This window comes from Acomys minous, assembly GCF_964271855.1.
Source record: "Acomys minous genome assembly, chromosome: 7".
Taxonomy (NCBI): domain Eukaryota; kingdom Metazoa; phylum Chordata; class Mammalia; order Rodentia; family Muridae; genus Acomys; species Acomys minous.
The window spans coordinates 107,942,930-107,970,276 of NC_140488.1; the positions used below are offsets into that span (position 1 = coordinate 107,942,930).

The following is a 27,347-nucleotide window of genomic DNA, read 5'->3' on the forward strand; positions in this document are numbered from 1 at the left end:
TAAAATAGGGGGCTGGAGAGATGACTCAGTGGTTAAGAGCGCCACCTGCTCTTCCAGAGCTCCTGAGTTCAATTCCCAGCAACCACATGGTGGCTCACAACCCATCTATAATGTGATCTGATGCCCTCTTCTGCAGATAAAGCACTCATATACAATAAATAAATCTTTTAAAAAAAAATAAAATGGGCTCTAGAAAGATAGCTCAGCTGTAAAGAGCACTTACATAGAACCTAGTAGGTTCAATTCCCAGATTTCCAGGCCCTTCATGGTGGCTCACAAGCATCTGGAACTCTGGTTCCAGGGGATTGGATGCCCTCTTCTGGCCTTCTAGGGCACTGCATGCACACAGCATACTTGCCGTACAAAGCATCCCTACACTAAAGAAAAACAGAGATAATTATGAAAATAAAGAACAAAGGCATGTTGGTATATATTTTTCATCCTGATGCTTGAGAAACATGGGCAGATGAATCTCTGTGAGTTTGAGGCCAGTACAGGCTACAAAAAAAAAAAGAAGAAGAAGAAGAAGAAGAGGGGAAGGAGGAAAACAAACGGAGCAAGGCATAGGAGCGCACATCTGTAATCTAAGAGCTTGTGCAGCAGCAGCAGCAGCAGCAGGATCACAACTTTGAGGTGAGCATGTTCAACACAGCCAGTTCCAGGCCCCGCTCCTACAGGGCTACATAGCATAGGATTTGTCTCTAAAACTCCAGAACAACCGATCTATAAAGATATGTCGAAGCATACGTTTCAAGATAGAAAAACTCAGCCCCACAGGGCGTGTCACCACATTCAGCTTATACAAGGCTGGGGATGGAACCCATATATTCCAGGCAAGCATTCTACCAACTGAACCCGTAGCCCCAGCTGGGTCTCTCCATATATTATAGCCCAGGTTAGCCTCATATTTGATACCCTGTTGCCACCTCTTTGTGAATGCTACCCTCTTGGAGAGCACAGATCCTAGCATATCTTGTTTTCTGACTTTAAGCTGGTAATATTGCAAAACTGAGCTCGTGGCAAATGTTCCAAACGTTAGTAACCTTCTGATATGAATTCAAGTGTAGAGATAAGAGGAAGGACAGGATGGCGCCATGAGGAGAAAAGAGGGGAACATCAGGAGAAATGAACTGGGCCTAGGAGATGATTTAAAAGCAAGTATTTTTATGATTAAGATGAGATGATGGCCGGGCGCTGGTGGCACACACCTTTGACCCCAGCACTCAGGAAGCAGAGACAGGTGGATCTCTGTGAGTTCGAGGTCAGTCTGGTCAACAAAAGTGAGTCTAGGACAGTCAAGGCTACACAGAGAAACCCTGTCTCAAAAAAACAAAAACAACAAAAAAAGGGGGGGCGGGGCCTGGAGAGATGGCTCAGAGGTTAAGAGCACTGTTTGCTCCTCCAGAGGTCCTGAGTTCAATTCCCAGCAACCACATGGTGGCTCACAGCCATCTATAGTGAGATCTGGTGCCCACTTCAGGTGTGTAGGCACTACATACAGGTAGAGCACTGTACACATAATAAAAAAATCTTTAAAAAAAAAACCCACAATATTCAAGCCACTAAAGGCTACAGCTCACAACCAAACCAGACAACAGGATTAGGTAAGTGATCCCTGACAAGTGAGAAACAAAGTGAGCATGGTGATTGCCCTGTTTCTTTCAAGTGATGTGACCTAGACACAGGGCATACACTGTATAATACACTTATGTGGGGCCGGAGAGCTGGCTCAGAGGGTAGGAAGACTGACTGCTCTTCTAAAGGTCCTGAGTTCAATTCCCAGCAACCACATGGTGGCTCACAACCATCTATAATGTGATCTGGTGTCCTCTTCTGGCGTGCTGCATACATGTGGGTAGGATATTGTGTAAATAATAATAAATAGGTAAATCTTTTTTGGGGGGGCGTTTCAAGACGGTTTTTCTGTGTAGCCTTGGCTGTCCTAGACTCAGTTTGTAGACCATGCTGGCCTTGAACTCCCAGAGATCTGCCTGCCTCTGCCTCCCGAGTACTGGGATTAAAGGCGTGTGCCCCCACCACCTGGCATAAATAGGTAAATCTTTAAAAAATACACATAGGTGAGGTATCTAGAATATGCAATTTACAAAGATAGAAAGTATAACAGAGGTTACCAGAGGCTGGGAGTTCAGGATGATAGCTTGTTTGAAGGGTACAATTTCTGTTTGGGATACTAAAAGAAAAAGTTCAGCAGATATATAGTATAGTGGGTATAGCTAAGCATTGCAAATGTACTTAATGCTGCTAATTTTCACCTTCAAAAATGATAAAAATGGTAACTTTTGTTAGAGGAAAGGGTTTTAAAAAATATTTATTTATTAATTATGTATACAGCTGCATGTACACCTGCAGGCCAGAAGAGGGCACTAGATCACATTACAGATGATTGTGAGCCACCATGTGGTTGCTGAGAATTGAACTCATGATCTCTGGAAGAGCAGCCAGTGCTCTTAACCTCTGAGCCATCTCTCCAGCCCAGAGGAAAGGTTTTTGAGACAAGATCTCACTATAGAGTTCTGGCTGGCCTGGAATTCAGTCTGTAGATGAAGCTAGGCTCAAACTTCCAGATCTACCTGCCTCTGCCTCCCAAGTGATGGAGATGCGTCACTACACACAGCTATTTATTATTTTGTGTATATGAGAATTTGGCTGCCATGTATGTACGTGCACCATATGCACGTTGGGTGCCCTCTGACATCAAAACGACATCAGATCCCCTGGGACTGGAGTTCTAGACAGTTGTGAGCTACATGTGGGGCTTGGGACTAAAACCTGGGTTTCTCTATGCAGCCCAGGCTATCCTGGAACAAGCTGTCCTGGAACTCACAGAGCTCTGCTTGCTTCTGCCTCCTGAGTACTGTGATTAAAGGCATCCACAACCACGCCCAGCTGAGCAACAGCCTAACAGCTGACCCAACTCTTCCACTCCTGCCCACACAACTTTTTGTTTGTCTTTCATTGTTTTGTTTTTCTGGTTTTCTGAAACAGGGTTTCTCTGTGTAGCCCTGGCTGTCCTGGAACTCTCTGTAGACCAGGCTGGCCTTGAACTCACAGATCTGCCTTTTTCTGTCTCCAAAGTGCTGGGATTAAAGGTGTGTTATACACATACACGCACACACACAGATTTAAAAAATTTTTTTATTTAATTTTATTTTAGCTTGAGGGTGCCAGAGCCTTTAGAACTGGAATTACAGACTGTCGTGAGCAGCCATGTGGTGGCTGGGAATTGAACCCAGGTCCTTTAGAAGAGCAGACAGTGCCCCTAACCACTGAGCCATCTCTCCAGCGCCGCCCCCCCCCCAACACATACAGTTTTTATTTTATTTATTTATTTATTTTGGTTTTTCGAGACAGGGTCTCTCTGTGTAGCCTTGACTGTCCTGGACTCACTTTGTAGACCAAGCTAGCCTCGAACTCACAGCAATCCACCAGCCTCTGCCTCCCAAGTGCTGGGATTAAAAGCGTGCACCACCACCGCCCGGCCACAGTTTTGAAAATGATGAGGCTAGGTCTGCTGGCTCACTTTTGTAGACACTCAGGAGGTTAGCTAGACAGACCTCTGGAGGTTTGAGGTCAACCACAGCTTCAGGATAAAACCGTGTGTCACCACTTTTCCCAAGCCTAAGGATTTGTAGGCAGTTAACTGTTGCTAGTGGGGAGGTCTCTTGAACATAAGCCTCTACCATCTCTGAGGAGCTTAGGCAGTTCATGACGGCTGGTAGGAGTGAGAGACATTTTCTTCAGTGGTGGCCACAGATAAGAGGCTCTTGATCCTGTAAATAACCACCACCCATGGTAATTTTTTTGGGGGGGAGGAAGGTTTCCAGATAGGGTTTCTCTGTGTGGCCCTGGCTGCCCTGGACTTGCTTTGTACACCAGCCTGGCCTCCAACTCACAGGGACCCACCTGTCTTTGCCCCCTGAGTGCTGGGATTACAGGCGTATACCACCACCTGGAAAAATTGGAGTTTATTAAGAAACGGTTTTAGCCTGGCGTGGTGGCGCACGCCTTTAATCCCAGCACTCGGGAGGCAGAGGCAGGTGGATCTCTGTGAGTTCGAGGCCAGCCTGGTCTACAGAGTGAGTCCAGGACAGCCAAGGCTACACAGAGAAACCCTGTTTGGAAAAACCAAAACAAGCCGGGTGGTGGTGGTGGTGGTGGCGGCGGCGGCGGCGGCGGTGCACACCTTTAATCCCAGAACTTGGGAAGCAGAGGCGGGTGAATTGCTGAGTTTGAGGCCAGCCTGGTCTACAGAGTGAGTCCAGGACAGCCAAGACTACACAGAGAAACCCTGTCTGGAAAGAAACAAACAAACAAACAAACAAACAAACAAAACCCCAAAAGGATACAATAACTGCAAAAAGATATCTGACTGAAAAGGAGTTGGATGCCCTGTTATCCCTTAGCTTAGCATCAAGTAATGGATTTTAGGACTCAGTGAAATTATATTGCTAATTTCTCTGTAAAACCTAATCTTCCACAAGGGAAAGCCCAGATGGCATGCCCATCATGAATTCTTTGTTTGTTTGTTTGTTTGTCTCCCGAGTGCTGGGATTACAGGCGTGCACCACTGCGCCTGGCACCATTCACTAGACATAAAATGGTGAGGTGGATACCCACACATTGTAAGACACATCCCCTTCCTTCGTGTCAGATGCTGAGGTAGGAGACTCTGCTGCTCCATTGGATGAATTAAATGCAGCGGGTTTAATTGGGTCCCGAGGTATCAGGAGCCAGTTGGCAGCACTGGATCGCCAAAGGCAAGATGATTGTAGTATCATAGTGGGCAGCACAGACGAGGCAATGTCCATGATGGCCCGACCTGCAACGAGCAGCACAGGCAAAGTGAATATCATGGTGGCACAGCTCGTATGAACCTTTGGTACTGGCTAATCAATCATGCCATGAAATAGATAAACCTATTGCATTTTTGTTGTATCTGTATATGTGGGAAATTTCTCAAACAAATAAAAGGCTTCATTGAATAATGGCAAAAGGAAATCTTGGTTTATGAACCAATTTCCAGGCTTGAGCCAGTTTTCAGACTCAGAACTCCTTGAATGAAGGGACAGCCAGGTTCCCTGAGGAAGGACCTTGATAAAATACCATAGAATTTTACTGTTAGCCTTTTTCTAGTCTTTCTCCAGAGGGTTACAAGAGTAACTGTACACTGCAGGAAAGGAAACAGTCAGATTTTCTGGGGTCTTTTGGATACTGGTTCTGAACTGATGATGATTCCAGGAGACCCCAAGCAACACTGTGCCCTTCCAGTTAAAGTAGGCACTTATCGAGGTCAGGTGATTAATGGATTTTTTTTTGACTGAAGTCTGACTCACAGTAGGTCCAGTGGGTCTCAGAACTCACCCTGTGGTTATTTTCCCAGTCCTAGAACATATAATTGGGATGGGTATATTTAGAAGTTGGCAAAATTCCCACATTGGTTCTGCAGCAAAGAGTGAAGGCTATTATGGTTGGAAACGCTAAATAGAAGCCATTGCTGTTGTCTTTACCAGGGAAAACAGTGAATCAAAAGCAGTATTGCAGCCGGGTGTAGTGGCGCACACCTTTAATCCCAGCACTCGGGAGGCAGAGGCAGATGGATCTCTGTGAGTTCCAGGCCAGCCTGGTCTACAGAGTGAGTCCAGGATACCCTGAGCTACACAGAGAAACCCTGTCTGGCAAAACCAAAAAAAAAAAAAAAAAAGTCTTGGGTGAAGGAGAGATAAACCCATTTTTGTTATGATCCCAAGTGTGGGATGGGAAACAGACTTGTGAGAGAACAGGTGATGCTTATGCACTTAGAAGTTGAACCACTTCCTGGGGGAGCTTGATTGTTGCCAGCTGAAAAACAACCTTGAACAGACTCTATATGTATGCATGGATGGATGGATGGATGTGCATATATATATATATATATATATATCCAAAACAAGAGGCAGGGCTTTGGGGGAGTTGGTATTGTTTGGCTGTTCATTGCTCCGCTTTGAGTCATTCCTTGAGAGAACCGCTCCAGCGAAGGCTCTGGGTTCCAGCAGCAACTTTCATTGAATTGCTGGTCTGCTGAAATCTTGCTGACAATGCCAGGAGAATCCTTCCTAGGAACTGATACCCAGAAAGTTTCATTGTTTTCTTTAATCTTCTTTTCCTCTTGTTTAGGCTAGCCAGGTTATAAGGGAGGTATGCTCATTTAATAAGTTCATAATAAAGTGTAATTGTTAAGGAAATTGAGCCTACATTTGGGTTGGTCTCCAGCAACACACACACACACACACACACACACACACACACACACACACACACACACACTAAACTGGTCCTTAAACTGGGCAGTTGTGACCCTTGCCTTTAATCCCAGCACTGGGTAAGCAGAGGCAGGCGGATCGCTGAGAGTTCGTGGCCAACCTGGTCTACAAAGCAAGTTCAGGAGAGCCAGAGTGGTTACACAGAGAAACCCTGTCTCGAAAAACCAAAACCGAACAACAGCAAAAACCGGTCCCTAAACACATAAAAATATAACTGGGCATGGTGGCCCACGCCTTTAATCTCAGCACTGGGGAAGCAGAGGCAGGGGGATCGCTGTGAGTTCCTAGCCAGCCTGGTCTACAAAGCAAGTCCAGGACAGCCAGGGCTACCCAGGGAAACCCTGCCTCAACAAACAAACAAACAAACAAACACCCCCCCAAAAAAAAAAAACCGCATGAAAATATAATCATTTACCAAGAAGAGACTTGATACCCTATGAGCATATACAGGGGGAGGTAATCCCCCTCAGGAACAGTCATAGGGGAAGGGAATAAGGGGAAACTGAGTGGGAGGGAAGAATGGGAGGATACAAGGGATGGGATAACCATTGAGATGTAACAAGAATAAATTAATAAGAAAAGAAAATATAATCATTTTCATTCATAACAAAAACACAAATTAAGCCAGGCTGAAAGAATGGCTACTGGGAAATTCTACCCACTAACAAAAGAAAACGATCGGAATCACAAAAGCCCAAAGGTGAAAAGCAAACGGAGATACAAAAAGAGTACATAGTATTTCCTATTCCTATGAAATTCTACAATAGACAAAAGTACAAGGCAAAAAGGTAAACATTGTTTCTCTAGCTGTGGGAGGAGGGGAGAGGGGTGGGACCGAGCACAAAAGAACCTTTAAGGTGTGATGGAGTTATTCGCCTTGCATTGTGATGACTTAGCTTGTGTTAAAAGTCATAGGATGGTATATCCTTTCAATGACTGCGTTCCTATAGAGAGAGTATATCAGTTAAATTCTTTAAATTACAAGAGTCCTGCTTAAATGTATTTCCCACTGCAGGAAAATAATTTCTAAGAGAAAACGATGGCAGTCTACTGAGCGACCTTTTCTTTTAGATCCGAGATGGTTAGGACGTATTTAAGTATTTGTTTCTGGCGGGTTTGTTTTGGTTTCGGTGTTGGGGGATCACAACCAGAACCTTGCGCACGGTACCAAACTTTCCTCCCTGGAGCTACTTTTTCTTTTTCTTTCTCATGAAGTTTTCTGATACTGCTTTTTATTCACTGCTGTTCTCTATTCTGGCGAATTTTGAGCTTATCAATGATCAGATCTTTTTCCCTTTACATGATATACAGTACTGTGTTAATAAAAGTCATTGTCAGATTTTTTTAAAAACGAGGGGTGGGTGGTCAAGGACTTTACACGAGGCGAGGCGGGATTCCCCTTTGGGGTCACCCAGCGGAGGGCAGGAACGAGACCTCGGGAAGCTTCCGCTTTCATTTCCATGGTAATTAAGTCACTTTCTCTTTAAAGGAGCATCGCGGAAGGGTAATTTTCTGTCGGAGGACTACTTCCCTACTGACGAGTCCACCCGTGATACAGGTATAGCATAACTTCAGATAGCAATGGGTAATCTATAAATGCTCAAAACCCATATCAGATGACTTACAATTTGGTAGAGTGTAGCAAAGTAAAATGTGAATGACCTTTAAGCGTCATCCCCTTCTCTCCGTCTCTAAAACGCTGAACGTTTGAATTAGGTTTCCCCCCCTCCACTCCTGGCCAGTGGTTCGCTCCGATCTTAGCTAAGACAGACCGCAGCAGCTACGCCTGCGCACAAAGCTTGACGGGGGGTGGGGGGGAGGAACATGGCGCAAGCTCTGTCTGAAGAGGAGTTTCAACGGATGCAGGTGCCACTCGACGTGGGGAAGACCACCGGTCTAGGAGACTGGGGGCGGGGTAGACAGCGGTCGTGCCGTCGGGCTATGAGGATTTGGTTGGGCTTGAGTATAAGGGGGTGGTCTGGCGAAAGGAAAGAGGCTCTGAACGGCGACCCTATTGATTTAGAAGATTCTACGTGGGTTCTGAAGGCTGCATTGTGTTAGCTTTGTAGGGAACGTAGGCGATAGCTTTCTCAGGTCGGGGTGGGGGTGAGACCCTTGGGTCCATCCATTAACTGGTGATGATATTGGACTTTGACGGAGGCAGATCCTGCGAAGGAGAAACTATTTTGTCAGGAGCGAAAAGAAGCATCTGGCTATTTGCGTCATGGGGTGCGGGGGTGGGGTGGGGGAGCTGGTTGGTGATTTGACAGAACAAGACCATGAACTTGGTGGGAGGTGGAAAGTCTGTGGGAGATACCACTAGGCCAGGGCACTAGAGAAAGACCCATTGGTAAAGGGTCTTAAGAGGGAAGGGTATAATTGCATGGCTTGGGGTGATTCCTTTAGACCAGAGGTGAAGAACATTCGGACTGGGTAACACCGTTAACTCATATTAGAGGAAGGACCAGCAGATAGAAAAGAATGATACTTGGGGACTTCAGCGAGGGGGGCCATCACTGCGTTTTGGGGCGGACCTGTTGATTCTTTTCAGGGGCATTCTGAGAGGGAATGATAACATTGCACAATGAAAGGACACTTCATAGGAGGGCCTTAGTGAGAAAGACTGTAGGTCGGGAGGCAGAACTCTTGAGGGAATAGAAGTAATTCTATTGGCTCAGGAGTTAAGGTGGCCCTGCTTGAGGGAGGGTTAGGGACGAGAGAGTGAGCTCATTGGACCATAAATGGGGAGGACCACTGTAAATTGTAGAAGATTCTAGATAAGTCTAGTTCAACTGGCCCACCCAAGGGTATATGAGAGACACCCTGAAGGACATAGTATCGCCCCTATTGGATGATGCCTGAAGACATCTTGGGAAAAGTGGGTAGACACTTGAGCAAGGACGATTTAGCCCATTGGGCCTTGTGGAAGGAAACCCCATTGGGCTCTTTTGGAGAGAGCATTGAAGGTGGGTAGAAAGGAATTCCAATTGGCCTAGGATTAGGAGAGATGCTATCTGGGTCCTGGGGAGCACAAGGCGAGAAAGATCCTGTAATAGAGACGCCTTGTAATCTGGAGCAAACCCCCGTGATGAGAGAGGAGGCGGCTGTGGCTTTGAGAGGAAGATAAACCGTGTGGGGGTGGGTAGGAGACAGTGGGTGCTTCTGCAGGCCCTGACCGGGCTGGTAGATAGATACATACATGGACTGTTTACAGTGGCCCATGCTGCGCTTTTGCTTAATTCTTCATTTAAAGGTTCTTGTAGAATTTTTGTGAGTCCTACAGGATCTCGAGGAATGGCCCCTGACCCATCTAAGTTAGGAGAGAGAAAGAGCAGATTCTCTTTCCTTGGGAAAGAGTTTGGAAAGCGCCCTGTAAAAGGAACCTCCTGGGTCTTAGTCAGGACAGTGTTCAGGGTGTAAAGAGCTCAGCCAAGATTAGTTTATCCTGCATGTATAGAGTCACAGGAACACATATGAACAGGAGTTTAAATATTCCAATACCATTCTGTCTGCCATTACCCGTCAGCAAACCCAGGTGTGGATTAGTGCGGGAATGGAGGGCTGAGGCTGGTTGTGGTTCTAAATGGAGCTGGACAAGGTGGAGCTGGGGATCAGGGCTTTGCTGCCCATTTAAGAATACAGCATACACAGATAGATCTTAAGGGACAACTAAGAAAGTAATTGTGGGGTGGGGGTGGGGGCGGCTGGAGAGATGACTCAGAAGTTAAGAGCACTGGCTGTTCTTCCAAAGGTCCTGAGTTCAATTCCCAGCAACCACATGGTGACTCACAACCATCTATAATGTGATCTGGTGCCCTCTTCTGGTGTGCAGGCACACATGAGGCAAAACACTGTATAAACAATAAGTAAAAGCCGGGCGTGGTGGCGCACGCCTTTAAATCCCAGCACTCCGGAGGCAGAGGCAGGCGGATTGCTGTGAGTTTGAGGCCAGCCTGGTCTACAAAGCGAGTCCAGGACAGTCAAGGGTACTCAGAGAGACCCTGCCTCAAAAAACCAATAAATAAATAAATAAATAAACAAACAAACAAACAAATAAATAATAAATACATCTTTAAAAAAAGAAAGTTCCTAGGGGATACCAAGCCAGTCTTTAGGGCTTAGGGGCTTAGCTGCCTCATGTTGAGGTCGGAACACTTTCCTGATAAATCTTTTTGTTTCTTGGCTCCTCCCAAAGACTCAGCTCCTGGAACTCCGGACAAATAACTATCAGCTTTCAGATGAACTTCGGAAGAATGGTGTTGGTGAGCCAAGAGAGTCTCATTAGAGGGGGTGGGTTTTTTTTTGGGGGGGGGGAACTAGAGGCAAAGGCTTCCCTTTAGAGGCCTGATAAGATGACCCTTCAGTTCCTTGTCCTCCGCCTGAGGCTGAGATTCCCTGCTTTCCCTGCACCAGAACTTGCCAGTCTTCGCCAGAAGGTCGCCTACCTGGATAAGGAGTTCAGTAAAGCTCAAAAGGTACCTCCTTCCACCTACTCATCTCCCCACTGCCTGCTTCCCTTGATCCATCTGACTCAATCACCTCCTAGGGAACACCTACACGGAACCAGACCCAGTGATGGTACATGCTGCTTTCCTATAGACACTTGAGAAACATTTCACAGGAGCCTCTTCACTTGGCTAATTTCAACCAGTTTTGATCTTGCTGAATTAATTTTTCTCTGTGTTTCTTTTGAGACAGGATCTTGCTATGTAGCCCAGACTGGCCTTGAACTCTTGATCGCCCTGCCTCAGCCTCCCGTGTGCTGGGATTATAGATGTGTGCTGACATGCCTGACTTTGCTTAATTTATTGATTGATTTTTAATTTATTTTACTATCAGTTGCTTATTCATTTTCATTCATTATTTTTTTTTATGGTGCTATAGATGAAACCTAGGATCTCATGCATGCTAGACAAGTTCTGTATATTTGATCTTAGCCAAAAGGCTAAAAAGTGATTTTTTTGTTGTTGTTGTTTACAAGACAGGGTCTCTGGAAGGCTAGGCCTTGTGCTTACTTACTATGTAGCTGAAGATGGCCTTGAATTTCTGATCCCTCCCCCCATTCCTCATCCTCCTACCTCCAACTCCCGAGGACTAGGGTTACAGGAGGATGCCCCCACACCCGGCTCTAAGCTGTCTCTACTCCTGTGCTACATCTCCAACCCTCATTCACTAGCTTTATCTTGAAAAGGGAATCTAGCTGTGTTTCCCAGGCTGGACCCCAATTCCTGGCCTCAAGTTGGCCTCTTTTCCTCAACCTCTTGAATAGCCGGAGCTGTTAGGCATGTATACCACGTGTGGCTTCATTCATTAACTTTTTAATTAGTCAAGTCGATGTGCCTTGAGTCTGCCTCCTGTCTTCCAGTCACTCTGCTTCCTTTATGCATCTACCTGTCCTGGTCCTGTTGGTGACATCACACCAAACCTAACTTTCAGAGCCTTTAAAGATAAGGTAGACTATAGCCTAGCATAGCTCCTTAAGATAATCTACATCCTTAGTTTTATCCTCCTTCATTGCTCTGTCCTCCTGTGTAGTACGTTGTATATAGAACATGCTGTATAAATACTTGTTGGATGAGGGGCTGGAGCTAGGAACCCACATGGCAGCTCACAAACTGGCTGCAACTCCAGTTCCAAGAGTATATGATGCCCTCTTCTGGTTTCCAAGAGGCACTGCATGCATTCATACACACAAAATAGCAATATATATATATTTCATATATAGTTATATATATATATATATATTTTAAAGATGAAAGGGGAACTGAAGCCATGAATTGTCCTCTGACCTCCATGTGTAAGCTGTGACACATACGCGCATGGACACAGACACACACAATAATAATGGCTCAATAAACAATTAAAAATCCTTGTTGGGTGGATGAATATAGAATTCAGAAAATCCGGCAGTCAGGAAACTGGAGTTTTTGGTAGGGCTTTGCTTTTCAAAGCCTGCCCATATCCTTGGTCGCCAAGCAGAGGGATGGAAGCTGGTATGTTCCATGAAAGGGAAACAACACTGCTGTGTTGGAACAGATGGAGTGAGGAAGCCACCATTTACTAGCTTGGGGATCCAGTATATAAAAAGGGTTAAATTCTAAGACAGTTCTCCCCCCTCCCCCAACTCCCTGAAACTCTCAAGAGCACAGAAGAAAGGGAGACTTTGAGTGGCCTTGGGGGCACCAAGGCGGCAGCAGTCCCCATCATACGTCACTCACCTGTTCTGTCCATGGGTTTCCAGTTGTTACGGAAGTTCTGTGTTTCATCCCACAACCCATCATTATCCTCACCCCCCACCTGCCGCAGTAGTCTCCATGTCCCACGGGGTGGGGGGGTCCATTGCTGTTCACTTTAGCTCTCTTCCACCCTTCCTTTTAGGCACTAAGCAAGAGCAAGAAAGCTCAGGTAAGGGGGCCTTTGGTGGGTGACTATGTGTGCAAGACTGTCATAGTGGGGACATTTTTGTTTGGTGGCATTGTACTGGCCTTTATCTATGTACACCCATGTATCTGTAACTTCCTCACTGCTGTGCGTTTCTCTGTCTCCCTTTGTTTTTCCTTGTTCCTCTTAACGCTCTTTGCATCTCTGTGTATTTGTCTTTATCCTCACTGAATCTGTGTCTGCCTTCCTGTTTGTTTCCCTATCTGTTTCATCGACTCTTCCCTTTGTCTCTCTTCCCCCTGTTTTTGTCGTTTTCACTTCTCTTTCGTGCTTTTCCTTTCTCTGCCTGACTTCTTGTGTTTCTCTTTCTCCCATTCCTCTATGTTCCTTACTCGTTGCCTTTCCTAACCCCCTCCTTTCTTTCCTTTCTTTCTGCCTTATTCTTTTCCTCTTGATACCTCTTTCTTCTTATCTCTTGCCCTTTCTTTTTTCCTGACCCACCTCTCATCCCGTGTCTTCCCATCTCCCTCTCACTGTTTCTCTTTCCCGTCATCCCCTTGTCTATATCCATCCCCCTTCCCGTTTCTTCTTCCTTCTTCCCCATGCCTCTTTCTACTTCTCTGTATGTCTTTCTTCTTATATATTGCCCCCATTCCTCCTACCCTATATGCTTCCTACCCAATGCCATGTTTTCCCCCTTCTCTCTCCTTCTTTCTCTACCTCCCCATCCTTTCTACCCCTGTTGGAGTCCTGGCCCATGTCTGCCACTGCAGGAAGTGGAGGTACTGCTGAGTGAAAATGAGATGCTGCAGGCAAAGCTGCACAGCCAGGAGGAGGACTTCCGTTTGCAGAACAGTACACTTATGGCCGAGTTCAGCAAGGTGCTGGTGCCCGGGATAGCCGAGGGGGGAAATGGGAATGGAATGGTGCGCCTGTGTATGTATGCATGGGCAAGAGTCACCTAAGCTGAGAGCTCAGCAATAGAGGGTGGACAGGGTCTGCCGCTGACTACTGTCCATGGTGCTGAAACAGGCCTACTCTGTTGCTGGGGGAAGTAATTTGACAGGTGGGGCCAAACATTTTCATGGAATTTCGATCCTTTGAGCCCTGAGTTTATTTGGTTCCTAAGTCACTCCTTTTATTTAGTTTAAGTCTCCATTTGTATAATTTTGGGCTGGTGCTATGGAGCCCCAATATATTCTGGGACTTTAAGTTCTAATTGCTTAACGTGAATGGAAAGGTGAATTGCTTCCATTTTCTTTTTCTTTCTTTCATCCGACATGAGTCTAGGGTTCCACTTCTTCCAGGTAACTTATCCTGGATTGGCTAAGTCTATTTCCTTACTGATTTTAGTCTCCTGGCTGTTTTTATCCCTACTGGGAAGTTGAGGATTCTGTGATTTATTCTCTTACTAGTCGTCTGTATCCATGGTTGATCCGTTTGTGAGTTTACAGTGTCTTTTAAGAGAAAAAAAATAAAAAATATGCTATGTTAAAAAAATGTTAGCTGGGTATGGTGGTGGACACCTTTAATCCTAGCTTTAGGGAGGCAGAAGTAGGTAGATCTCTGTGAGTTCCAGGCCAGCCTAGTCTACCAATTGATTTTGGACATCCAGGGCTGTTACACAGAGAAACTTTGTCTGGAAAAACCTAAAAAAAAAAAAAAAATTATTTCCATGGCTCTTCCTGATGAGAATTTACTGCTTTAAAAAGCAAAACAAAGGAATGTTATCATAATACATGTATGCAATAAGAAATTATCAAAAATAATGATAAAAATCTCACAAGGGCCTGGGATGTGGCTTAACTGGTAGAGTTGCCTGAGTCATATGAGTGCGATCCTGGGGGTTTGCTCCCCAGCACTGCACAAACTGTGGTAGGGGCACGTGCCTGTTGCCTTAGCACTTGGGCAGTAGAAGCAGAAGGAGCAGAAGTTTAAGGTCATTCTCAGTTACATAAAGAGTTCCAGGCCACACTGTGTTACATGAGAAATCAAAGAATAAAGAAAAGTATTTTAAAAGTCAAAACCTCAGCTGGGTATGGTGGCACACCTTTAATCCCAGCACTCGGGAGACAGAGGAAGGAGGATCTCTGTGAGTTCGAGGCCAGCCTGGTCTACAGAGTGAGATCCAGGACAGCCAAGGAGGGCTACACAGAGAGACCCTGTCTCCACAAACCAAAAACCAAAATATAAGGCCTAGATTAAGATTTTGGCTGTACATTTACTGTGTACATTTACTGTGTCACTTTGCCGCCTGTTTCTTGATTCCCAAATGTTTACAAATGGAAAATGGTGATGGTAGAAGCACCTTCCCTTCAGGGCTTTTATGAGGATTTGGTGGGTAAATCTATGTAAGTTACCTAAAGCCTCCTACATAGTATCGGCTATGGAAGTGTTCACTAATGACATGATCTCATTAGTTAATTTTCCCTCTAAACTATGTCTTGACCTGTTTGTGGTGATGAAGATCCAACATAGAAATTGTGCATGCTAAGCATGTGCTCTGTCATTGTGCCATATCCCTATCCTTTTCCATACTAAAAATAATATATTATTCCAGTGGATGGGGGAGAATAAAAGAAGGTAAGAGAGAGGGATGAGTTTTATATCCAGGAACTTGGAATGTGGCTCAGTGGAAGAACACTTGCTTAGTATGAATCATGTTTGTATTCTCCTTTCATTGGCTCTGTTTATACAGCCTTCTGATCTCCTTATTTCTAGTGTTTTCTCTTGGTCCGTTCCACTATTCCACAGAAGTTATTCTGACTGCTAGATCTTATCATGCCATTACTTTAATTAATACCTTCTGGTATGAAGCCCTCTCCCCAATCCCTGGAGCTCTACTGGTGCTCTCCTAACTACTGGGGTGCTTTTCTGCACCGCTCTGGGCTCTTCCCATCAGGCCCCAAAGGTACTTACAGGAAGACCTGATGCTAAGAGCCTGCCAAGAGATTTGTTTTGACAGAGAGAGGGACCTGCTATGTGAAAAGACCTGCTATGTATTTTGTTCTGAAAATAAAGTTGTGAGCTGCAAAGAATGGTCCTAACTCTTGGGTAACTTACCATTATAGATGGCATTTTTTTCTTGGTCTTTTTGAGACAAGGTTTCTCTGTGTAACATCTCTGGCTGTCCTGGACTCAGGCTGGCCTGAAACTCACAGAGATCCACCTGCCTCTGCCTCCTGAGTGCTGGGATTATAGGCTTGCGCCATCATGCCCGGCAACCATAGAAGACTTTCAATTGCTGTACTAAAGCACTAATCAGGACACACCTGGGGAGGAAAGGGTTTAATTTGCTGACAGTTCACAGTCTATCACTTGAGGGACTCTGTGAGGAACTGAGAGTGAGGGCAGGAAATGATGTGGAGACCATGGAGAAACACTGCCTATTAGCTCGTTCTCCACGGATCACTCAGCCTGCTTGCTAATGACCCTTGCCAACTAATCCAAGGGTGACACCAGTCACAGTGGCCGGGATACTCCCATGTCAATCATTAATCAAGAAAATGTCCAGCAGACTCGACTATATGCCAAGCTGATAAAAACTGATGAGGTTTTGTTTTTCCCAGATGAACTTAGCTGGTGTGAAGGTGACAAAAAACCAAACCAAACCAAACCAACGAAAACTGACCAGAACACTTATATTTTATGGGTGGGATGAGGAGAAATAATAATAGCGACAGTTTACTAATGCTATTTCTTTTATATCTGTTCCCATTTGAATTGCTCTACGTTATTCATTCAATTCTTGCAGTGTAATTATGAGATATTTTTAGTGTCCTTTTTTAATGGATGGGGAAAACTGAGTGCCAGGGAAGTGAAGTAATTTGCTCCAAGATCACCCAGCTAATTAATGGTAGACTAGGAACTCATATTCAAGCAATCTAGTTTCAGGCTCTGTTTTATGACTCCATGTTACAAAACAAAATTTGGCCAGGCATGGTGATGATGCATGCCTGTAATCCCAGCATCTAGAAGACTGAGGTAAGAAGGTTTTGAGTTCAATGTAAGCCTGGGCTACATGGTGAGATTCTGTCTTTTAAAAATCCCCAAAACTTAAAAAAAAAAAAAAAAAAAAAAAAAAAACAGGAAAAAAGGAAAAAAAAAACCACAAAACACCAAACTCACATACAAACCCATAAAATAAAAAATTTTAAAACCAACAAATAAATTAATTGTGAAGGCCAGGCATGGTGGTACACGCCTTTTATCCCAGCATTTGGGAGGCAGAGGCAGGTGGATTGCTGTGAGTTCCAGGCCAGCCTGGTCTGCAAAGTGAGTCTAGGACAGCCAAGGCTACACAGAGATATCCTGTCTCGAAAAACCAACAAGACAAAACAAAACAAAATTAATTGTCATTAGTACTAGGTCAAAAATAAGTAAACAGAGAATGCCATGGTAAAATCTGGAATTTTTGTTTTGGCTAATCCTACTTTAAAGATGACATCTGAGTAGAGCATAAAAATCAGTCAGGTGAAAAAAAAAATGGTTGAAAGAAATGATGCTATATCCTAGGCAGTAATTTTTATTTTTTTTATTTTTGTGGGCCTCAGTAGTCTGATCTGAACGTGAACACAGGGGACTGTCTTGCAAAACCATTGTTTTAACCAGGAGGTGAATGAACATTGGGCCTGCTGAATTTTATTTTCATGGGGTACCTCTTCAAAGCTAAAGACTGGAAGTATAAGAACTGTAAGCTGTGTTTAACTCTGGAAATGTCTTCTTACAAGCTGTCTCTGATGCCCGGGTCGAGAGTGAGCTATCTTTGGACCTGGGGATCTAGGACATTTTTCCACAGCTGGAGGAGTGTGTGTTTTTGTTACACTGGGGCTGTCCATGATGCTAACAGCTACCATAGCAGCCTGAGGCCTTTGCATCTGAGAGGTTGGGAGTTGCGAAAGGGAAGGTTGTCCTCAGTATTCTCGCCCCTTTTGGCTTTGCTACTTACCAGATGTGTAGATTGGAAATTGTTTAATATCTCCATGGCTCGTTGTCCTTCTCCAGAAGTGTAAGAGCAGCTGTGGTGTAGGGTTCTTGTGGGGATTTAATGACGTCTACACCGAGTGGCCGTGTGTTCTTCTCGTTTTTGGCGGCTGTTGTTCTGACGTGCTGTTCCCTCTCTCATCTCTCTCCCCCTGCTCAGCTCTGCAGCCAGCTGGAACAGCTGGAGCTGGAGAACCAGCAACTGAAGAAAGGGGCTGCTGGACAGGGGAATGTTCAAGGTGAAGCGCATGTGGATGGAGAGCTGCTACGGCTGCAGGCAGAGAACACGGCCCTGCAGAAGAACATGGCAGGTGCGTGGGGGCCTTCCTGGCGTGATAGAGACCTCAGGTCTTGAGCAGAGCGAGGATGGGTATAGTCCTCTTATGGGAGGGAGAAGACATCTCAGAATGAGACTTGGCCTTTCCTGAACGAGTGTGTGGTTTTTGCCTTTTGGAAGGCGTTTCACCTCTCCGAGTCTAAACTTGCTCATCCACCCAGTACACCGGAATATCTATGCCAGGAAGATGGAGCAATTAAGAGGTTTCATTCCGCATCAGTTTTGTGTCTCATGCGTAGCAAGTGGTAGAGAACGGCAGAATGGATGTTGGAAAGGAGATGTTTATTTATTTATTTGTTTGGTTTTTTTTATTTATAAGACAGGGTTTCTCTGTGTAGCCTTGGCTGTCCTGGACCCGCTTTGTAGACGAGGCTAGCCTCGAACTCACAGAGATCCGCCTGCCTCTGCCTCCCGAGTCCTGGGATTAAAGGCATGCGCCACCACTACCCGGCTGGAAAGGAGATGTTGACTGAGCAGAACTAGAACATTGGGAAGGTTCTGAGCCCACATTGTAAATAGGGGCTGGGATGAAGTCAGCAAGACAGCTTGGTAGAGTGTGAGATGGTCCTGACACTTTGATAAGCTCCTTTGATAAGTAGCTGGGACTTAGGTGGTAGTGGGTGCTAGTTCCGTGGTCGGGAAGGAGGCCAGGTATACTGTGAATAGGAATTAGGTTATATATGTAAACATGGTCTGCGACATGGTAGATAGGATTTTTGAGGTTGGTGGGGCTTCAGTTAGGGGAGGGTCCTGTGCACCATGCGAGGCTAAAGTTCTCATGGTTCTCCCTGTATCTGAGACGTGACAAGGCACTTCAGAGACGATGTCACTCATCATCTGCTCTTGTTCTGCTCAGCGCTTCAGGAGCGCTACGGGAAGGAGACTGTGAGGCCCTCCACTGCCAGTGAGGGCCAAGGGGATCCCCCAGGAGATGCACTCCCTGCTGCCCTGGCCCCCATGCCATTGGCAGAAGTGGAGTTGAAATGGGAAATGGAGAAAGAAGAAAAGAAATTACTCTGGGAGCAGCTGCAAGGTTTAGAGGTAAATCTGGGTCTCTTGGGACTGGGATGCTGGGAGATAGCACTCGCCCTACTCCTGCCGGTGGGCCCATGGAGATGTCTGTGGCATCACCATCTCACGGGCTAAGGGGAGGCAGGACAGGCAAAATTAGAGGCCTTCCTCCATCCTTGCTGATAACAACTCCATCCCTTATCTTCCCCCCCTACCACCCGCAGAGCTCAAAGCAAGCTGAAACCTCCAGACTACAGGAGGAACTTGCTAAGGTGGGGTTTGCCGCCGCCTGGCTTTCTCCCGACAGCAGAGGAGCCTTATGCTGCCTCCTCAGTGCGTCAGATGATCATGTGTGAAATAGAGGCTCCCAAAGCTCAGAGTTGCTTTAATTGTGGATTAAGCTAACATGGTCCCAATCTACCATGTGCATGGCCGGGCCCCAGCCCTTCTGTTTCCTCACAGCTTTGCCAAGTCATCTATATAAGAATGCCTTTAGAACTGGGGGCCCAGTGCTGAGATAACCAATCAGGATCCTGCTTTTTTAGGCCTCCCAGCCTAGCCATTTCTGTAATGTGGCCATTGGTACCACTTTGGGAGCATAAATAACGGCCTTCGTGAGTCCAAGGGAGCTAGCTGGAGATGATGTTGCGGGTGCTGCTGACAACTGAGCCATCAAATTGATTAAGTCTTCTGAGTCTCAGTTTACCCACTTGTAAAATCAGTAGTTCTCACTTCTCAAGACTATCCTGAGCCTATCTTAAGTAAAACCCGACTTGTAGGAAGGTCTCAGTATAGAGTGTCTATAAATGTTGTTATTGTTTATTTTGTCAATATTCTCACTGTTATTATTTGTCTATACGCCTCCTTCTTTCCCCATCAGCTCTCTGATAAATTGAAAAAGAAACAGGAAAGGTATACTTCTCTTTTCCAGGGGTTTTGGGGGCCTAGAGAGAGAGAGAGAGGGGTTGGCTTGTGGAAATGACATATCTATGTCTGTCTTTCTGTGCCCAGTTTTTGCCGTCTGCAGACAGAGAAGGAAACACTGTTCAATGACAGCAGGTAACTCCTAGGATTGTCAGTAGTGGAAAAACAGGGATCGCGCCCAGCCAAATTAACCAGAGACCACAGGGGCAGAGATGGGAGAATGGGCGCCAAGCCATACCTAATGGACCCTTATCCCTGTCACCCCTAGAAACAAAATTGAAGAATTACAACAGCGGAAGGAAGCTGATCTGAAAGCCCAGCTGGCTCGCACCCAAAAGCTGCAGCAGGAACTTGAGGCTGCCAATCAGGTGATGGGGACTGGATCCCAAGATCCCCGGAGTGGAGAACTGGGGCTGGCAGTCTGGGGAGGTATATGGTCTTTAGAGACTGATTGGGATGTCTGAGATTCAGAAGTACAACATGAGAACTGTGTGTATGCACTCCTAGGAGTTAGAAAAATGGGAACTCGGAAACCCAAGAGCCCTAGGAGTTGGGTTAGTTTCCATGAGTCAGAGACTTTGGTTGTGCACCATAAGCCTGTAGGAATCAGAACTCCTGTTGAGGTCTGGGACCAGGAATTAGGGTGAATACAGCCAGGTGGTGCTTGACGCACACCTTTGACCCTCACACTGGGCAGGCAGAGAAGGCAGATATCTGTGAGTTTGAGGCCAGCCTGGCCTGGTTGCCAGACAGCCAGGGATGTTGTACAGAGAAACCCTGTCTTAGGTGGGGGGTGGGGTGGGGTGGGGCAACTGGGTGATGCTGAGACCTTTAAAAGCTACCATATCTCCAGGCAGTGGTGGCGCATGCCTTTAACCCCAGCACTCGGTAGGTGGATCTCTGTGAGTTCGAGGCCAGCCTGGTTTGCAAAGAGAGCTCCAGGACAGCCAAGGCTACCCAGAGAAACCCTATCTTGAAAAACCAAAAAAAAAAGCTATCATATCGTCTGGGTGTAGTGGCACAGTTCTTTAGTCCCAGCAGCCTAGCAGCCCAGCATTTGGGAGGCAGAGGCAGGTGAACCTCTGTGAGTCTGAGGCCAGCCAATGAGACCCTGCTTGTAGTAGTAATAATAATAATAATAATAATAATAATAATAATAATAATAATAATACATCAAAAAGCTGTAATATCAGTACATTTGAGGCTTCTAGGAGTCAAAGGTATGAGGGTTTAGTAGATACTGGGTTTTCAAATATGGGGCAGTTGGAGCTGGAGGCAGAGTACAGTTGAGACCTTCAGGGTTTGAAAAGTTGTTTTGGCTCTGTGATATTTGGGAAGTGAGTTCATGTCAGATGACAGGGCCTGAGGTCCTTAGTGGTAGTGAAAAGCTAAGATCTTCAAAAACTGGAACAGAAGCTGCATAGTTATGCAGTTCCTGAGGATCAGGGCTGGATGACTTAAAACCTCTGGGTTTCCCCTGAGAGGAAGCCAGTCTGAGGTTTCTCGGAATTCAAAATATGGTAGCTTGTGGGAGCAGAGCCTCTAGAACATTACAATGTGAGGGCTGGGATGAAGTCCGGGAGAAAGCCCCAGGAGCTTCTGGTAATCTAGATCTGAAGATTCCCAGAGACAGGAATCCCGAGTGGCTGCCGTGGAGATGGGTCGCTCTGAGGTCTCTTCAGGAGCTGGAAACTAGGAGGTTGTGCATTTGAGATATCTAGGGCCTGGGGCTAGGACTTTATGTGAACTGAGGCTTCTGAGCTTGGGACCTGGGGGTTAAGTATGTCAACAACTCCAGGTAGTTAGGGGATGGATAAAGTTACAGTTCAGGGGTGGGGGTGGGGCAAAACTCCCCGGGCGTATGAGTTCCTCAGAAGTTAGGTTCAGGACTGTAGGTGTGTCTGAAATGTTCAAAAGCTGGAACAGAGGGGGGTGAATGTGTTTGAGAGCCCTGTGTGTAATCACCTGGAGTGTAGGGGGAGTGGACTTGAAGCCCCTGACAGCTGGTCCAAGACTTATGGATGCTGAGAACATGCTTCTAGGTGATTGTAGGAATTTTGTATAGCTCTGTGCACCCAGGGAAGGATGGGGTCTGGAAGGGGTTACCTAACTTCCCTGTTCCCACAGAGCTTGGCGGAGCTAAGAAATCAGCGACAGGGGGAACGCCTGGAGCATGCAGCTGCATTGCGGGCCCTACAAGATCGGGTATGCTGTACTTGGTGGGCTTGGGAGCTGGGGTTGAGGGTGGCAACAGGCTAAGTTGGTATTTTACAGGCAAGCATGGCCCAAGGGGGGTCTTGCTTTTCCTAGTCCTGGTTTGTGTGTCTGTGCGGCTGTCTCCTTTCTTTCTTGGCTGTGGGTAGGTCCTGTCTCTCTGTTCTGGACCTGCTCTCACCTGTCATGGGGGTGGGGCCAGGTGTCCCTCCAGAGTGCAGATGCCCAGGAACAAGTGGATGGGCTATTGACTGAGAACAATGCCTTGAGGACTAGCTTGGCTGCTCTGGAGCAGGTACAGGATACCTAGGAGTCCTCGCTGATGTCCCCCTGTTTCATTTACTTCTGCTTTTGGTCCATATCTGCCCAGAGTGGTCTGGACCACATACTGTCCTGTGGCCTGTGCTTCTGTTCCTCCTTTCCGTTGGCTTCCAGCCTTCTTCATCCTCCATTCTTGCTTTTCTAGTTTCTCGATGATAAAGTGCATGAAATGTAATCATCTTAAGTGTGTACTCAGTGAATCGAATGTCTCTCCCCCTGTCTCTTCATGACCCTTTATAACTCCATGTAGCTACTTTCCAGAATAAGATACAGAGCATTTTCTTTTCAGTACGTTCGAAGATCTTTTTACCATTCCTGTCAGCATATCCCTGCAAGTAGCCAGTATTGGGCCCTTTAGCTTGTTCTTTAACTTTCTATAAACGGAATTGATGCTCCTCTGTCCTTCCCTGCTTTCTGGTACCTCTGTCTGTGAGGTTTACGCATATGTTGTATGGCTTCTTTTTTCACCGCACAGTATTTTGTTGCACGAATGCGCACTACCCTCCCTGCTTTGCTGTTGTAACTTTTCTGTTCTACCCCTCTTTATCCCCCTGAACTGGGAGGTCTAGGCTTTCCTGGGCCTTTGGGCCTCCCTGCATTCCATTGCCCACCATTACCACTTTGTCCAGATCCAGACAACAAACACACAAGAACTGAATACGCTTCGGGAACAGACTGCTGAACTGGCAGCTGAGCTACAGCATCGGCAGGCTGAATACGAAGATCTTATGGGACAGAAAGATGACCTCAACTCCCAGCTCCAGGTGAGGCTTCCTCTGACCTGTCTTGTAGTTTCTTTAGGACTAGTGTGGTGCACTGCCCTTGAGGAATGGTGAAATGACTTTGGAGTCAGGAGGACCTGGGTTCCTGGCTGGCGGCGGCGGCTGCTGCTGCTGCTTCTTCTTCTTCTTCTTCTTCTTCTTCTTCTTCTTCTTCTTCTTCTTCTTCTTCTTCTTCTTCTTCAGTATTCTTTTTTTCAAGACAGGGTCTCTCTTGGCTGGCTTCTTAACATCCTACCTACTACCTATATGTTTTGACATGGGTAATTTTCCTTCTGTAAAACTGAGCCTCCTCAGTTAATCAGAGTATCCGTTCTGGTATCATAATGGACGGATTGAATGTTTCTCATACATAATGCTTGTGTTCACTTCAGATTTTGTCTCATTTGGGAAAATTTACATCAGCTCACTTAGATATTTGGGGGATGAAATCTAAACATGCTTTATACATATAGCCTGAAGGTAATTTTATAAACTGTGTTTTAGTACTCTTGTATTTTTTGAGACAAAGTAGAGCTTTCTATATATCCCTGTTTGTCCTGGTACTTGCTACGTAGACTAAGCTGGCTACCACTCCTGGGACTATCATTGGTGGTCAGGTTTCTAATTTCCATATGTGGCATTATGTGCATACTCAAAAAAAAAATCAGATCTGAGCCAGGCTTGGTGACGCATGCCTTTAGTCCCAGCCCTCGGGAGGCAGAAGCAGGTAGATCTCTGTGAGTTCGAGGCCAGCCTGGTCCACAAAGTGAGTCTAGGACAGCCAAGGCTACACAGAGAAACCCTGTCTCGAAAAAACAGGAAAAAAATCTGATTTTAAGCCAGATATCCTGGTGTATGCCTATAAGCCTAGCAGTCAGGTAGCTGAAGCAGGAGGATTCCCCTAAGCTTTAGGCCAGTCTTGGTTGAAGAGGGACTAGTAGGCCATCCAAGGTTACCATAGTAAGACCTTGTCTGAAAGAAACAAAAGAGTTTCAGACTTTGGTTTTTAGGATAAAGAGTGTTTAGCCTGGATTAATTAGAATAATACTGGATTAAGAAAGAAAATTGTGGGGCTAAAGAGATGCCTCAAAGGTTAAGAGCACTGTATGTTCTTCAAAAGGTCCTGAGTTCAATTCCCAGCATCCACATGGTGCCTCACAACCCATCTACAGTGAGATCTGGTGTCCTCTTCTGGCATGCAGGTGTACATGCAGGCAAAACACTGTATACATAATAAATAAATAAATCTTTTTTTAAAAAAAGAAGAAAGAAAATTGGGCCCGGGAAAGTCAATGGTGGCGCACACCTTTAATTCCAGCACTGGGGGGGGGGGCAGAGGCAGGTAGATCTCTATGAGTTTGAGGCCAGCCTGGTCTACAAAGTAAGTCTAGGACAGCCAAGGCTTACACAGAGAAACTCTGCCTTGAAAAAAACACACACAGAAAGAAAGAAAGAAAGAAAGAAAGAGAGAAAGAAAGAAAGAAAGAAAGAAAGAAAGAAAGAAAGGAGGCCTGGTGGTGGTGGTGCACACCTTTAATCCCAGCACTTGGGAGGCAGAGGCAGGTGGATTTCTGTGAGTTCGAGGCCAGCCTGGTCTACAAAGTGAGTCCAGGACAGCCAAGGCTACATAGACAAACCCTGTCTTGAAAAACCAAAAAAAGAAAAAAAAAGAAAGAAAGAAAGAAAGAAAAGCTAGACATAGGGGTACATCTTTAATCCCAGCATTTGAGAGGCAGAGAAAGGCAGATCTCTGAGTTCAAGGCCAGCCTAAGTCTGCAGAGTGAGTTCCAGGATAGCTAGAGCTACATAGTGAGACCTTGTCTCAAAAAACAAAAACGAAACATTTAGGACTGGTCATACAGCTTAATTAACAGTGTGTAGCATGCAAGGAAGATAGCCAGTGTCCCAGTGTCCTCCTCTGGGCTTTGCATATATGTGTGTGTGTGTGTGTGTGTGTGTGTGTGTGTGTGTGTGTGCACAGAAAGGATTCATATCACACACACACACACACACACACACACACACACACACACACACACACACAGAGTCTTCTATTATGGTGGCACTCAGTAGTAGTTTAAAGCCACCATAGGCTACATAGTGAGACCTTGCTCAAAAAGAAAAACAAACACCAAGTAGGTTCTTCAAGGATGAATTGCCACGGACCGGCTCAGTTGGGGATAGGTCCTTGGGTACGGGAGTTCTTAAAGTGTTGTTGAACAGAAGATAAGGCTAGTAACACTCAGATGCAAACTCAATCTTGTGTCACTCTGTTTGTCCCTAGCCTTGTCTTCTGTTCACTGACACTTCAGAAACTCCCATTTCCAAGGACCTATCCCTGACTGAGCCTGTCTGTGGCAATGAATGATAACAATAACAGTGGATTCTTTTTGTCGTTGTTGTTTTTATTATTTGAGAAGGTTTTTGTTTTTGTTTTGTTTTTTGGTTTTTCTTTCTTTTTTTTTTTTTTTTTTTTTTTTTGGTTTTTCGAGACAGGGTTTCGCTGTGTTAGCCTTGGCTATCCTGGACTCACTTTGTAGACCAGGCTGGTCTCGAACTCACAGCGATCCGCCTGCCTCTGCCTCCCGAGGGCTGGATTTAAAGGTGTGCGCCACCACGCCCAGCATTGAGAAGGTTTGTTATGTATTCCTGGCTGGCCTGGTGCTCATGTGTGGCCCAGGCTAGCCTCAAACTCATGACAGTCATCCTGTCTCGGCCTCCCAAGAGCTGCTATTGTGGCCACGAGGCACCACATCTGTCCTGGATTTATGATACCCAGTCATCAGTGGCTTAGTTTCTTTCTCCCTTGCTATTTTACAGCTCCAACACAGACTTGTTTCCTTGGCTTCCGGGTTAGTTGTTGAAACTGTTTCCCTTTCATATTTACATTGTATATAGAAGGAAAGAGGAAAGAGCACTTCCCTGTCTTTTGAGAACATACTCTGCTGAGGATGGTGGTTCATGCTTGAAATCTCAGCACTCAGAAAGCTCGGACAGGGCTGGAGAGGTGGCTTAGTAGTTGAGAGCACTGGCTTCTCTTGTAAAGGACCCGGGTTCAATTCCCAGCACCCACATGGCAGCCCACAACTGTCTGTCACTCCAGTTCCAGAGCATCTGATGCCCTCTTCTGGCCTCCTCAAGCACCAGGCATGCATTGTAGTATACAGACATACATGTAGGCAAAACACTCATACACATAAAATAAACTTAAAATAAGTAAATAAAAATTAAATAATAGCCGAGCATGGTGGCACATGCCTTTAATCCCAGCACTCGGGAGGCAGAGGCAGGCGGATCGCTGTGAGTTCAAGGCCAGCCTGGTCTACAAAGTGAGTCCAGGACAGCCAAGGCTAATATAGAGAGACCCTGTCTCAAAAAAAAAATTAAAGAATAAAAAGCTTTGGAAGATCATGAGTTTGAGGCCAGCCTGGGTGACACAGCCAGACTGGGTCTCAAAAAAAAAAAAAAAAAAAGAAAAAGAAAAAGAAAAAAGAAAAAAATCCAAGCTCTTAGGAGGGAAAGGCAGACAGATCTCCGTGAGCTTGAGGCCAGCCAGGGATACATAGTAGGACCCTCGCCTCAAAAAAGAAAAGAATACAAAGTAGCAAAAAGTGAATCACGGGCTGGAGAGATGGCTCAGTGGTTAAGAGCACTGGTTGCTCTTCTAGAGGTTCTGAGTTCAATTCCCAGCAACCACATGGTGGCTCACAACCGTCTATAATGAGATCTGCTGTCCTCTTCTGGTGTGCCGGTGGACATGCAAGCAGAGCATTGTATACATAATAAATAAATAAATAAATAAATAAATAAATATTTTTTAAAAAGTGAATCACAAAGTTGGGCATGGTGACGCACGCCTTTAATCCCAGCCCTCGGGAGGCAGAGGCAGGCGGATCACCGTGAGTTCGAGGCCAGCCTGGTCTACAAAGTAAGTCCGGGACAGTCAAGGCTACACAGAGAAACCCTTTCTCAAATCACAAAAAGAAAAAAAAAAAAAGAAAAGTAAAAGAAAAGAAAACAAAAGAGTCACATGACCCTTCCTGTCTGCAGGAGGAGGAACACTTTTGACTGTCACATTCCCAACTATAAATTGTG

The 27,347-nt window shown here is 45.7% G+C and overlaps 1 protein-coding gene across 8 annotated transcripts in view; it reads left to right on the forward strand.

The window, feature by feature from the left end:
• Positions 1-8,094: 8,094 nt before the first annotated feature.
• Positions 8,095-27,347, forward strand: part of GRIPAP1 (GRIP1 associated protein 1) — a 29,777-nt gene continuing 10,524 nt past the window's right edge. For 2 of the 8 annotated variants that reach the window (XM_084788498.1, XM_084788503.1), the window contains exons 1-13: positions 8,095-8,186; positions 10,516-10,582; positions 10,734-10,795; positions 12,699-12,725; positions 13,475-13,582; positions 17,845-17,995; positions 18,878-19,062; positions 19,257-19,304; positions 19,913-19,944; positions 20,044-20,091; positions 20,225-20,324; positions 22,084-22,161; positions 23,121-23,255. In XM_084788498.1, the coding sequence (XP_084644624.1) occupies positions 8,145-8,186; positions 10,516-10,582; positions 10,734-10,795; positions 12,699-12,725; positions 13,475-13,582; positions 17,845-17,995; positions 18,878-19,062; positions 19,257-19,304; positions 19,913-19,944; positions 20,044-20,091; positions 20,225-20,324; positions 22,084-22,161; positions 23,121-23,255 (1,083 nt within the window). In that variant the 5' untranslated portion in view covers positions 8,095-8,144. Of the gene's footprint in view, positions 8,187-10,515; positions 10,583-10,733; positions 10,796-12,698; positions 12,726-13,474; positions 13,583-17,844; positions 17,996-18,877; positions 19,063-19,256; positions 19,305-19,912; positions 19,945-20,043; positions 20,092-20,224; positions 20,325-22,083; positions 22,162-22,372; positions 22,466-23,120; positions 23,256-27,347 lie in introns of all 8 variants that reach the window. The other 6 variants (XM_084788496.1, XM_084788497.1, XM_084788500.1 and 3 more) reach the window with 6 other exon arrangements.